The following is a 13,773-nucleotide window of genomic DNA, read 5'->3' on the forward strand; positions in this document are numbered from 1 at the left end:
GCCCACGACACGCCGCAGCCCACGACACGCCGCAGCCCACGACACCGCGCAGCCCACGACACCGTGCAGCCCACGACACCGCGCAGCCCACGACACCCCGCAGCCCACGACACCCCGCAGACCACGACACGCCGCAGCCCACGACACCTCGCAGACCACGACACCGCGCAGCCCACGACACCCCGCAGCCCACGACACCCCTCAGACCACGACACCCCGCAGCCCACGACACCGCGCAGCCCACGACACCGCGCAGCCCACGACACCACGCAGCCCACGACACGCCGCAGCCCACACCACGCAGCCCACGACACCACGCAGCCCACGACACCACCACGCAGCCCACGACACCACCGCGCAGCCCACGACACCACGCAGCCCACGACACCGCGCAGCCCACGACACGCCGCAGCCCACGACACGCCGCAGCCCACGACACCACGCAGCCCACGACACCACGCAGCCCACGACACCATGCAGCCCACGACACCATGCAGCCCACGACACCACGCAGCCCACGACACCACCACGCAGCCCACGACACCACGCAGCCCACGACACCACGCAGCCCACGACACAGTTACCACGGCCACACAGCAAAATAACATTTACGACAATTTAAATGGCCTAACTTGCATAACTTTGAACGCAAACACTATGCAAAACACTCCATCTAAATTCTAAAGTGCGTCAAATTTGCTTGTGATTGTTTGGCAATGCTGGCGGCTTTACGCCGGCCCAGCCTACACTGATTCACCATTTTTCTCTGTTTTTGAAAGTGTAAATGATTGTGTCCGCACTGACGTGCGTAAATGATTATGTACGCATTGATGTGTGTACATGTGCGTGCGTACACACACAATGACTAAGCTCATGGAGGAGAGAGTGGACCAGTAGAGAAGAGCGAAGAGGCGGGGCCAGGAGCTATGAATCGACCCCTGCAACCACAAATAGGCGAGTACAAAGAAACACACACAAATACGCGTCTCTGTATCACACACACACACACACACACACACACACACACCATTAAGGGGACGCAGGTAATTAATGAACCAATCAGGAATGGCAGAGGTGTCCTCGCCTGGTAATTGGTCAGCTGAAGGCTGGCCACTCAGCAGCGCCTGATCATCGATTAGACTGTAATCAAAAAGTTATCATGAGAGCTAACTAGTGTTGTGTGTGGAGGGAGGGAGGGAGGAGGAGTGAGAGAGAGAGAGAGAGAGAGAGAGAGAGAGAATTAAACCTATAGGTGGGTCACATAGCGCCTGGGAGGGAGAGTGAAGGAAAGCACTCAGCTTTGATGCGAGGAAGGGGGGTGAGCAGCTCCACAATCCCCTGGATCAAGAGCCCTCGGGCATGAAGACCCTCTTGAAAGGCATTCGCACTTTAACAAGACCGGCGGCGGTGGGGGTGCCGCCCTGACGCCACTGAACGGTTCTTGATCCAAGAAACTAGCGCTACTCTTTCCTCGGATTGAACGTGATTAGCTTCCCATTTACCCATTGACCCTTACGGGTTCAGCACTTCCCTACGATTCAGGTCGAGAATAACCTCCGTCTCTGGGGTTTAGAAACTAGTAACCATCGGTCTTCAATGTCTGTGACGCTAACTAAATCTAACCTGGGAAATAGTCTACCCCTTTTTATGACTAACTGGATGGTAGAGAATACTTGATCCAGCCACGCTGGTTTGCCAGACGTCTTTTCCTAGGGAGTTTCATATCACTGATGGTGTACAGTGTCAACAGGTTGAAAAACAAGACAGGTGCAATATTTGATTACCTTAACTGAATGTTCCGGCTGCACAACAGGCTTCTTCAGTAGAAACACGGCTGATGGACCGACCACACAAAAATTACTACTACTACTGCTGTCTCCAGTGAAATATTCGCCTGTATTCGACTGAAGAGGCCTGTTGTGCAACAGGCTTCATGTCTCTTAGTCTTCCTGACAGTTTCTTGATGTGTTGGATTAAGAAAAATGTCCAATAAGGCGTCAATGAACTTTGTCGTCGTCCTCTTCGTCTCCTGAACGCTAGAGCACTCAGTTCACATACTGTGGTCTGGGGGTCGATCCCCGGTACGGTTGACAAAAACACTGAACGTGTTTCCATAAGACACCTGCTGTCCCTGTTCACCCATCAGTAAAATAAGTACCTGGGTGTTAGTCGACTGGTGTGGGTCGCATCCTGGGACAAAATTGACCTAATTTGTGGGAAATGCTCAGCATAACAAGCGGCTTTATATATAGTAGTGTCAGTGATGTCAACTAGGACTGTATACCTTATATATATACTTGTAGAAATGAAGATTATAATTATATAGGTTTATTGAATCATCATCTTTGCTGTTTGTGTTGTTTGTTCTTCAATAGATAATACTGATATATATATATGTCGTGCCGAATAGGCAGAACTTGCGATCTTGGCTTAAATAGCAACGTTCATCTTGCCATATAGGACAAGCGAAAATTTGTGTATGCAATAATTTCGCCAAAATCATTCTGAACCTAACGAAAAAAATATATTTCACTGTGTTTATTATTAAATTATTGTAACCAAATCTAAAACATATTTAAGTGGGTTAGGTTAAAATAAATTGTTCTTGTTATAATAAGGTTAGGTAAGTTTTCTAAGATTCTTTTGGTGCAAAATTAAATTTTTTTTACATTAACATTGATGAAAAAATATATCTTTATACGTATAAGAGAAAATTTAGGAAAAGACTTAGTTTTAAATGAGTTCTTGCTAATTGACCAGTTTTACATATTCGGCACGATATATATATATATATATATATATATATATATATATATATATATATATATATATATATATATATATATATATATATATATATATATAGGCAAGGGGGCTAGTAACCCCTTCTCCTGTATATATTACTAAATCTAAAAGGAGAAACTTTCGTTTTTCCTTTTTCTGCCACCCTGCCTCGGTGGGATACGGCCGGTGTGTTGAAAGATATATATATATACATATATTTTATATATATATATATATATATATATATATATATATCTATATATATATATATATATATATATATATATATATATATATTTCCTTAAGACCAACATAATTCGGGTCTTTTAGTTTAAAAATTCTTTTTACTTTACCATTATAGTCTGGTCAGTTGTCTTAAAAAGCGCCTATATATTGTGTGATTTGTTTTGTGCTCGACTTAAAAAGTGAATTCAAAATGGGATAGCAAAAAAAATCTTTATAGTAGGTGGTATTAAATTTTAGATGAAATGTTTTTTAAATTGAAAAAAAAATAAATCGGGTTTGATAGATAAACTTTGTAAGAGTTTATTGCATTTAAAGCTTTGTAAAACGATTGCATTTAAAATTTAGTTGGTTCCCGATTATCATGGCCAGAATACCGTCCTCTCCTTCCTCAGTGTCTCCACTGAGTCGTAAACTCTTGCTTTCCTCTCTTAATATTGAGTTTTTTTTCAGTTGATCTTAGTTTTGGGTGTTGATTATTGACTTCGTCCATAAACTGTTATCGTTTAATGTTGCCACAACATGTGGGAACATTAATACGTATGTGTGTGTGTGTGTGTGTGTTTACCTGGAGTTTACCTGGAGAGGGTTTCAGGGGGGTCAACGCCCCCGCGGCCCGGTCTGAGATCAGGGCTCATGGTGGATCAGGGTCTGATCAACCAGACTGTTACTGCTGGCCGCACGCAAGCTGACGTACGAACCACAGTCCGGTTGGTCAGGTACTGACTGTAGGTGCCTGTCCAGTGCCTTCTTGAAGACAGCCAGGGGTCTATTGGTAATCCCCCTTATGTATACTGGGAGGCACTTGAACAGTCTTGGGCCCCGGACACTTACTGTGTTGTCTCTGTGTACACGTGGCGCCCCTGCTTTTCATCGGGGGAATGTTGCATCACCTGCCGAGTCTTTTGCTTTCATATGGAGTGATTTTCGTGTGCAGGTTTGGTACCAATCCCTCCAGGACCTTCCTAGTGTATATTATCATGTATCTCTCTCGCCTGCGTTCGAGGGAATACAGATCAAGGACCTTCAACCGTTCCCAGTAGTTTAGGTGCCTTATCGCACTTGTGTGCCGTGAAAGTTCTTTGTACACACTCCAGGTCTGCAATGTTCCCCGCCTTGAAGGGGCCGTTAGTGTACAGCAGTATTCCAGCCTAGAGACCACAAGCGATTTGAAGAGAATCATCATGGGCTTGGCGTCCCTAGTTTTGAAGGTTCTCGTTATCCATCCTATCATTTTCCTAGCAGATGAGGTAGATACGTTGTTGTGGTCTTTGAAGGCGAGATTCTCTGACATTATCACTCCCAGGTCCTTCACATTACTTTTCCGCTCTATTGTATTGTTAGAATTTGTGGTATACCCTGATACATCTTTAATTTCCTCAAGTTTTCCATATCTGAGTAATTGAAATTTCTCCTCGTTGAACTTCATATTGTTTTGAGTGGCCCATTCGAAGATTTGGTTGATGTCCGCTTGGAGTCTGGCAGTGTCTTCGATGGAGGTCACTGCCATGGTAATCCGGGTGTCATCCGCAAAGGAAGACACGGACATCTCTGCCTATGTTAGAAATGAGGATGAGGAATGGAATGGGAGCGAGTACTGTGCCTTGTGGAACAGAGCTTTTTAATGTGGCTGCCTCAGACTTTGTTTACTATTACTCTTTATGTTCTATTTGTCAGGAAGTTGTAGATCCATCTACCAACTTCTCCCGTTATTCCTTTATCCCGCATTTTGTGTGCTATTACACCATGGTCACACTTTGCAAAGTCTGTGTATACTACATTTGTATTTTGTTTATCCTCTACAGCATCCAGGACCTTGTCATAGTGGTCCAGTAGCTGGGACAGACAGGAGCGACCTGCTCTAAACCCGTGTTGCCCTGGGTTGTGTAACTGATGGGTATCTAGGTGGTTGTCGATCTTGCTTCTTAGAACCCTCTCAAAGATTTTTATGATATGGGATGTTAGTACTATCGGTCTGTAGTTCTTTGCAGTTGCTTTACTGCCACCTTTGTGGAGTGGGTCTATGTCTGTTGTTTTTAGTGTGTGTGGGATGATCCCTGTGTCCATGCTCCCTCTCCATAAAATGCTGAAGGCACGTGATAGGGACTTCTTGCAGTTCTTGATGAACACGGAGTTCCATGAGTCTGGGCCTGGGGCAGAGTGCATGGGCATGTCATTTATTGCCTCTTCAAAGTCTTGTGAAGTTAGAATAATATCAGAGATTTTTGGGGTCGATCCATAGTTCCTGGCCCTGTCTCTTCACTGGTCGCTAATAGGTCCCCTCTCTCCCGGCTCCAAGAGCCTTATTGTACCCCTTCTTAAAACTATGAGTGGATCATGCCTCTACTACTACTACACTGTGTGTGTGGGGAGTAGACGAACATATAGTATCAACAAAGTTGTAGTTACAGAAGTAGCGTTGCGCCATGGGGAATAAAAGTAGAATTGCTCTGTGGGGACCGAGCTCTATCTCTTGGCTCCTGCCTCTTAAATATTAAACTGATCCATTTACCACGAGAGGTTAGAGCACTGGCCTACTAGTTTTAAGACTCGCCTGCCCTGGGTTCAACCCTCACCCGTTCTGTGGTCTGACGTATTGTCATATCGACGATTCCGCACTAGTTTACATAATCCGCTCCTATGCGGGAGAAAACAAACAGCAAAATCCGCATTTGGCTGGCTGTCGAGGCTTCACGCTTACGTGAAGACAAACATGGACCTGAACAAGGCTTTACTGGGACAACCTCTTGCTGTAAAAAGAACTTTACCAGGGCACGACTTGATGAAGCTCTACAGTGAGCGAAACGTGGCAGCACTGTCTTGAACCTGATATATTTATATGGAAGTCTGGAAATAACAAGTGAACGTAGTTTTGGGACGCAGGAACTCCGGGATGCTGGACACTAACTGCAGATCAAATGAGAATCTTATTAAATAGTGAAAGTACCTTATTAAATAGTGAAAGTACCTTATTAAATAGTGAAAGTACCTTATTAAATAGTGAAAGTACCTTATTAAATAGTGAAAGTACCTTATTAAATAGTGAAAAACCATTAAATAGTGATAGTATTATATTCATGGGAGGGAGCGCTGAACCTGTAGGGGGTCATACATCGCCTGGGAAAATGGAAGGCATTCAGGTTCGATCAGAGTATAGGTTCTGTTTTTGAAAATCAAGAACCCCTCACTGGTATCAAGGAACCTTCCCTGGGGATGATGTCGTGAAAAGCAACTGTAAGGAGTACGATGCATCGAACCGGTGACTGTGCAGTCTTGCAGCTTACAATCATACCGTCTTGCCACACTGTCAAGACACTGGAGTGTGTCGCACGACCGTCTTGCCACACTGTCAAGACACTGGAGTGTGTCGCACGACCGTCTTGCCACACTGTCAAGACACTGGAGTGTGTCGCACGACCGTCTTGCCACACTGTCAAGACACTGGAGTGTGTCGCACGACCGTCTTGCCACACTGTCAAGACACTGGAGTGTGTCGCACGACCGTCTTGCCACACTGTCAAGACACTGGAGTGTGTCGCACGACCGTCTTGCCACACTGTCAAGACACTGGAGTGTGTCGCACGACCGTCTTGCCACACTGTCAAGACACTGGAGTGTGTCGCACGACCGTCTTGCCACACTGTCAAGACGCTGGAGTGTGTCGCACGACCGTCTTGCCACACTGTCAAGACACTGGAGTGTGTCGCACGACCGTCTTGCCACACTGTCAAGACGCTGGAGTGTGTCGCACGACCGAGGACAACACAGGTGGAACGTGATCGAGTAATTTACTGACGGGAAGATAACAATATCTTGGTAGACCGCTAAACCCAACTGTCTCTCCTCTTCTACGTTCCCTACGGTTATTATTCCATTTCGAAGAGAGCGCTAAATCTTTCGGGGTCGTACAGCGTCAGCGAGGGTGGGAAGCAACCAGGTTCCCTCCGAGAAAGAGGATAGGTTAAATTCCTGGCATCAAGAGCCCGCTAGCAGCATCAAGGAACTTGTCTTGAGGGGCCACGTTACTTGTGACATCATTATACTGGTCTATGAAAGACATGGGGGTTAATTCTACACGTTAATTGCCTTCATAACACGGGTGCTTACGGCCGGAAAATTAGGCTGGTAATTACAGGTTAATCACCTGTTTGAGCGCCAGAGTAAAGCTTTAAGTCTGTTATGAGCGCCGTCAGGAACATTAGCGTCTGTGAGAGCAGTCACCAGCAGCAACAGAGGCGCACACACACACTCTTAAACCCCCGACACCGGTTCCTGCCTCCGTCCTGGTCAAGGCTGCTGCATCACGAGGGCTGGCGTGGCGCCCCCCTCTGATTGAACCTGATTGCCTCTCATTTCCCAGGCGCTGTATGGCCCTTGCGGATTCAGCGCTCCCGCGTGATTACTAAAAAATTAGTATAACGTAAGAGGTATTGGCCAATGTGCTGGTTGGGGCTGTTGATGGTTCTGACGGTTTCGAAGGTTGTTGATGCTGGACTTCCGAAGAGAAGTTGGTCTACTTTGAAGAATGATTTGTGTACAAACTTCGGGGTTTTCCTTGGGGTTTTTCCTCTGTGATTTGACGTGGGTTATGCTGAAAGTCTGCAATATAGGATGAGATGGGGCGGGACTTTGAATGAAGGGGTGTCGTAATTAAAACTGTATACTTTCTCAAGATGTTTACTGTTCTTAGTATCTCGAGGAAAATGTAACTGCAACTGCGACACCTGTCAAGCCCCTGGGAAAACTCCCAAGAAGAAGAAACCCCGACGTTGATGCACATTCTTCCCACTGGTCAGACATCCGTCCACCTCGCAGCTACTCTTTAGAAGACCAATATCTGTCTCTCAGTAATAACCTGTTAATGGCAAGCACATCACCAGCAACAACCACCACTGATGTATCAAGATGATCACCAGCATCAACCACCACTGATCAAGATGATCACCAGCATCAACCACCACTGATCCACTGCAACAAGACCATCGCCAGCACCAACCACCACTGATCCACTGCAACAAGACCATCACCAGCATCAACCACAGCTGATCTCCCAACATCACAGCCTGTGTGTACACCTTTCCTTGTCCAGGTTGCGACAGGTATTGTGTGCGCGAGACTGCAACCAGCCTTGATGTTAGACTTCAGGAACACGGAGACTAAAATACAACACATGGGCCATACAGAGAAACTGGCGCATCTTATGATGTGGAACGTAGCCAAGCTCGCCGAAGAGCAAGATGATGGAACTAGGAATGCCTGGAAGCCGCCATCAACAGGGTACAAAACAGTATCAAATCATATTCCTGTCAACCTATCAAAGCATTTTGTATTTACATTTCTGTTAAGACAACGAGCAGTTTATGACATTTAATTGAGAAGACTGGTCGTCCACCAGGGGCAAAAAATGATAAGAGAACTGAGAACTGAAGAGAACTGAACAATGGTAAAAAGTTAGAACTGACAAATTATAGAGAACTGAGAACTGACAGAGAACTAAGAATTGATAAGTGTCCCTGCTGGGCGAAACATCTCAGTAAAATGCCGCAAACCGCATATTGCATCTTAGCATACTTGCCGTTATAGATACCACTTCTAGGAAAACTCCTCTCAAGGTCTCGTCTACACGACACATGACCTGCTTCCCTCCGTTGTCCGGGTCACGACCTCACCTCATGTTTAAGGGCACTTTTACATTTCTCTGTATAATTGAACAGTTCCTTGTCTTTGCTGGTCCTTATACACGTTCGTTGGCTTGTAAACAAGTAGAGCGGCAAATGAGTGGTCAGGAAAGCGAACGCCATACAAGGGGGATTAAACGTGAGAAGGTTCAGGCATATCAGCTGGTCGACTGTTCAGAATTGGGACCATGAACTCGAACTCAACCCTCCTACAAACAATGGGGAAAATATAAATGGATAAATTACCTCCCTCTCCACACACACGAAAAAGCTCATGGAGCAGGGAGAGGAACTAGTAGCGACCAGCAAAGAGGCGGGGCCAGGAGCTGTAACTCGACCCCTGCAACCACATAGGTGAGTACACACACCAAATCGTCCAGTTAGACACGCCAGATCCCTGGGTTAGTCCTGGAAAAAGGTCAAAATAAACTCTACCATCTCACCTGCTACTTTTATGGAGAAGCCGCATGCGAGGGGTTGGCGTCCCATCTCATTGACGGCCCAGCAAGACAGGAGTCTGTCTTCGTACGTCTCTATAGGGTAGACGGTCAGCTGGGTAGACAGGCGTTCCGTAGGTTCGCTAACCAGCTGTGTTTTGATCACATCACTGCTGCTGTTCCACTGCCAGTGGACCGCCCGGACCGGCGGATGAGAGGACACGGTACAGGTCACATTGATGGGTTTGTCGTATATGAAGTACGTGGTCGGGGACGTCAGGCACTCGGGTTTATCTGAAATTAGTAGAACATCTATCGTAGGTAACGAAATAATGTCTATCGTAGAAATCAAAATATTTATCAAATAGACTGAAATAGAAATCTACCGTAGAGTAAAATAAAAATATCTATTGCAGGGGGTGGGGAAATATCTATCGTAGAGGGGGAAATAACTACATATATCGAATAGATAAATATCTATCGTGGAGGATGAAGTACATCTATCGAAGACATAAAAAATATCTATCGCAGAGACAGGAATAATTAAAAAAATCTCAAGTTTGAAAATCATCAAAGGAATGCTTCAATACGAAGAAAAAAAATCATGGGAGAAAAATACTGAAAATATTTGGAAAGCTGAGGGAACTTTTCGCCACTTTGAGCGAAAAGTTGGAAGACCATCAGGTGCCACGCGGGGGCTGACTAGTACTATCCCGAGGACTATCCTGTTGCTATCATCATGCTGCTACCAGTAATAATAATAATAAAAAAATTAATAATAATAATAATAATTAATAATAATAAAAATAGCCCCTCTGACTCGTTTAGTCCCTCTCACCTCACCTCTCACTCCCTCTCACCTCACCTGTCACTCCCTCTCACCTCACTTGTCACTCCCTCTCACCTCACCTGTCACTCCCTCTCACCTCACTTGTCACTCCCTCTCACCTCACCTCTCACTCCCTCTCACCTCACCTGTCACTCCCTCTCACCTCACTTGTCACTCCCTCTCACCTCACCTCTCACTCCCTCTCACCTCACCTGTCACTCCCTCTCACCTCACTTGTCACTCCCTCTCACCTCACCTCTCACTCCCTCTCACCTCACCTGTCACTCCCTCTCACCTCACTTGTCACTCCCTCTCACCTCACCTCTCACTCCCTCTCACCTCACCTCTCACTCCCTCTCACCTCACCTCTCACTCCCTCTCACCTCACCTGTCACTCCCTCTCACCTCACTTGTCACTCCCTCTCACCTCACCTCTCACTCCCTCTCACCTCACCTGTCACTCCCTCTCACCTCACTTGTCACTCCCTCTCACCTCACCTGTCACTCCCTCTCACCTCACTTGTCACTCCCTCTCACCTCACCTCTCACTCCCTCTCACCTCACCTGTCACTCCCTCTCACCTCACTTGTCACTCCCTCTCACCTCACCTCTCACTCCCTCTCACCTCACCTGTCACTCCCTCTCACCTCACTTGTCACTCCCTCTCACCTCACCTCTCACTCCCTCTCACCTCACCTCTCACTCCCTCTCACCTCACTTGTCACTCCCTCTCACCTCACCTCTCACTCCCTCTCACCTCACTTGTCACTCCCTCTCACCTCACCTCTCACTCCCTCTCACCTCACCTCTCACTCCCTCTCACCTCACTTGTCACTCCCTCTCACCTCACTTGTCACTCCCTCTCACCTCACCTCTCACTCCCTCTCACCTCACTTGTCACTCCCTCTCACCTCACTTGTCACTCCCCCTCACCTCACCTCTCACTCCCTCTCACCTCACCTCTCACTCCCTCTCACCTCACTTGTCACTCCCTCTCACCTCACCTCTCACTCCCTCTCACCTCACTTGTCACTCCCTCTCACCTCACCTCTCACTCCCTCTCACCTCACTTGTCACTCCCTCTCACCTCACTTGTCACTCCCTCTCACCTCACCTCTCACTCCCTCTCACCTCACTTGTCACTCCCTCTCACCTCACTTGTCACTCCCTCTCACCTCACCTCTCACTCCCTCTCACCTCACTTGTCACTCCCTCTCACCTCACCTCACACCCTCTCACCTCACTTGTCACTCCCTCTCACCTCACCTCTCACTCCCTCTCACCTCACCTGTCACTCCCTCTCACCTCACTTGTCACTCCCTCTCACCTCACTTGTCACTCCCTCTCACCTCACCTCTCACTCCCTCTCACCTCACTTGTCACTCCCTCTCACCTCACCTCTCACTCCCTCTCACCTCACTTGTCACTCCCTCTCACCTCACCTCTCACTCCCTCTCACCTCACCTGTCACTCCCTCTCACCTCACTTGTCACTCCCTCTCACCTCACTTGTCACTCCCTCTCACCTCACCTCTCACTCCCTCTCACCTCACTTGTCACTCCCTCTCACCTCACTTGTCACTCCCTCTCACCTCACCTCTCACTCCCTCTCACCTCACTTGTCACTCCCTCTCACCTCACTTGTCACTCCCTCTCACCTCACCTCACTCCCTCTCACCTCACTTGTCACTCCCTCTCACCTCACTTGTCATTCCCTCTCACCTCACTTGTCACTCCCTCTCACCTCACTTGTCACTCCCTCTCACCTCACTTGTCACTCCCTCTCACCTCACTTGTCACTCCCTCTCACCTCACCTGTCACTCCCTCTCACCTCACCTGTCACTCCCTCTCACCTCACCTGTCACTCCCTCTCACCTCACCTGTCACTCCCTCTCACCTCACTTGTCACTCCCTCTCACCTCACTTGTCACTCCCTCTCACCTCACCTGTCACTCCCTCTCACCTCACTTGTCACTCAATCTCACCTCACTTGTCACTCCCTCTCACCTCACTTGTCACTCCCTCTCACCTCACTTAGTCACTCCCTCTCACCTCACTTGTCACTCCCTCTCACCTCACTTGTCACTTCCTCTCACCTCACTTGTCACTCCCTCTCACCTCACTTGTCACTCAATCTCACCTCACTTGTCACTCAATCTCACCTCACTTGTCACTCCCTCTCACCTCACCTGTCACTCCCTCTCACCTCACCTGTCACTCCCTATCACCTCACCTGTCACTCCCTCTCACCTCACTTGTCACTCCCTCTCACCTCGCTTTTCACTCCCTCTCACCTCACTTGTCACTCCCTCTCACCTCACTTGTCACTTCCTCTCACCTCACTTGTCACTCCCTCTCACCTAACTTGTCACTCCCTCTCACCTCGCTTGTCACTCCCTCTCGCCTCGCTTGTCACTCCCTCTCACCTCACTTGTCACTCCCTCTCACCTCACTTGTCACTCCCTCTCACCTCACTTGTCACTCCCTCTCACCTCACTTGTCACTCCCTCTCACCTCACTTGTCACTCCCTCTCACCTCACTTGTCACTCCCTCTCACCTCACCTGTCACTCCCTCTCACTTCACCTGTCACTCCCTCTCACCTCACTTGTCACTCCCTCTCACCTCACTTGCCACTCCCTCTCACCTCACTTGTCATTCCCTCTCACCTCACTTGTCACTCCCTCTCACCTCACTTGTCACTCCTTCTCACCTCACTTGTCACTCCCTCTCACTTGTCACTCCCTCTCACCTCACTTGTCACTCAATCTCACCTCACTTGTCACTCCCTCTCACCTCACCTGTCACTCCCTCTCACCTCACTTGTCACTCCCTCTCACCTCACCTGTCACTCCCTCTCACCTCACCTGTCACTCCCTCTCACCTCACTTGTCACTCCCTCTCACCTCGCTTGTCACTCCCTCTCACCTCACTTGTCACTCCCTCACCTCACCTGTCACTCCCTCTCACCTCACTTGTCACTCAATCTCACCTCACTTGTCACTCCCTCTCACCTCATTTGTCACTCCCTCTCACCTCACTTGTCACTCCCTCTCACTTGTCACTCCCTCTCACCTCACTTGTCACTCAATCTCACCTCACTTGTCACTCAATCTCACCTCACTTGTCACTCCCTCTCACCTCACCTGTCACTCCCTCTCACCTCACTTGTCACTCTCTCTCACCTCACTTGTCACTCCCTCTCACCTCACTTGTCACTCCCTCTCACCTCACTTGTCACTCCCTCTCACCTCACTTGTCACTCCCTCTCACCTCACTTGTCACTCCCTCTCACCTCACTTGTCACTCCCTCTCACCTCACTTGTCACTCCCTCTCACCTCACTTGTCACTCCCTCTCACCTCACTTGTCACTCCCTCTCACCTCACTTGTCACTCCCTCTCACCTCACTTGTCACTCCCTCTCACCTCACTTGTCACTCCTTCTCACCTCACTTGTCACTCCCTCTCACCTCACCTGTCACTCCCTCTCACCTCACCTGTCACTCCCTCTCACCTCACCTGTCACTCCCTCTCACCTCACCTGTCACTCCCTCTCACCTCACTTGTCACTCCCTCTCACCTCACTTGTCACTTCCTCTCACCTCGCTTGTCACTCCCTCTCACCTCGCTTGTCACTCCCTCTCACCTCACTTGTCACTCCCTCTCACCTCACTTGTCACTCCCTCTCACCTCACTTGTCACTCCCTCTCACCTCACTTGTCACTCCCTCTCACCTCACTTGTCACTCCCTCTCACCTCACTTGTCACTCCCTCTCACCTCACTTGTCTCTCCCTCTCACCT

The 13,773-nt window shown here is 48.3% G+C and overlaps 1 protein-coding gene across 1 annotated transcript in view; it reads right to left on the reverse strand.

Annotated features, from left to right (window-relative positions):
* Window positions 1–13,773, reverse strand: part of LOC128697404 (uncharacterized) — a 924,312-nt gene that overhangs the window by 225,149 nt on the left and 685,390 nt on the right. Inside the window, exon 10 of the mRNA XM_070094201.1 lies at window positions 9,149–9,436. Within this exon, the coding sequence (XP_069950302.1) occupies window positions 9,149–9,436 (288 nt within the window). The remainder of the gene's footprint in view (window positions 1–9,148; window positions 9,437–13,773) is intronic.

The sequence above is a fragment of the Cherax quadricarinatus genome, chromosome 44 (genome assembly GCF_038502225.1).
Source record: "Cherax quadricarinatus isolate ZL_2023a chromosome 44, ASM3850222v1, whole genome shotgun sequence".
NCBI classification, from domain to species: Eukaryota; Metazoa; Arthropoda; class Malacostraca; order Decapoda; family Parastacidae; genus Cherax; species Cherax quadricarinatus.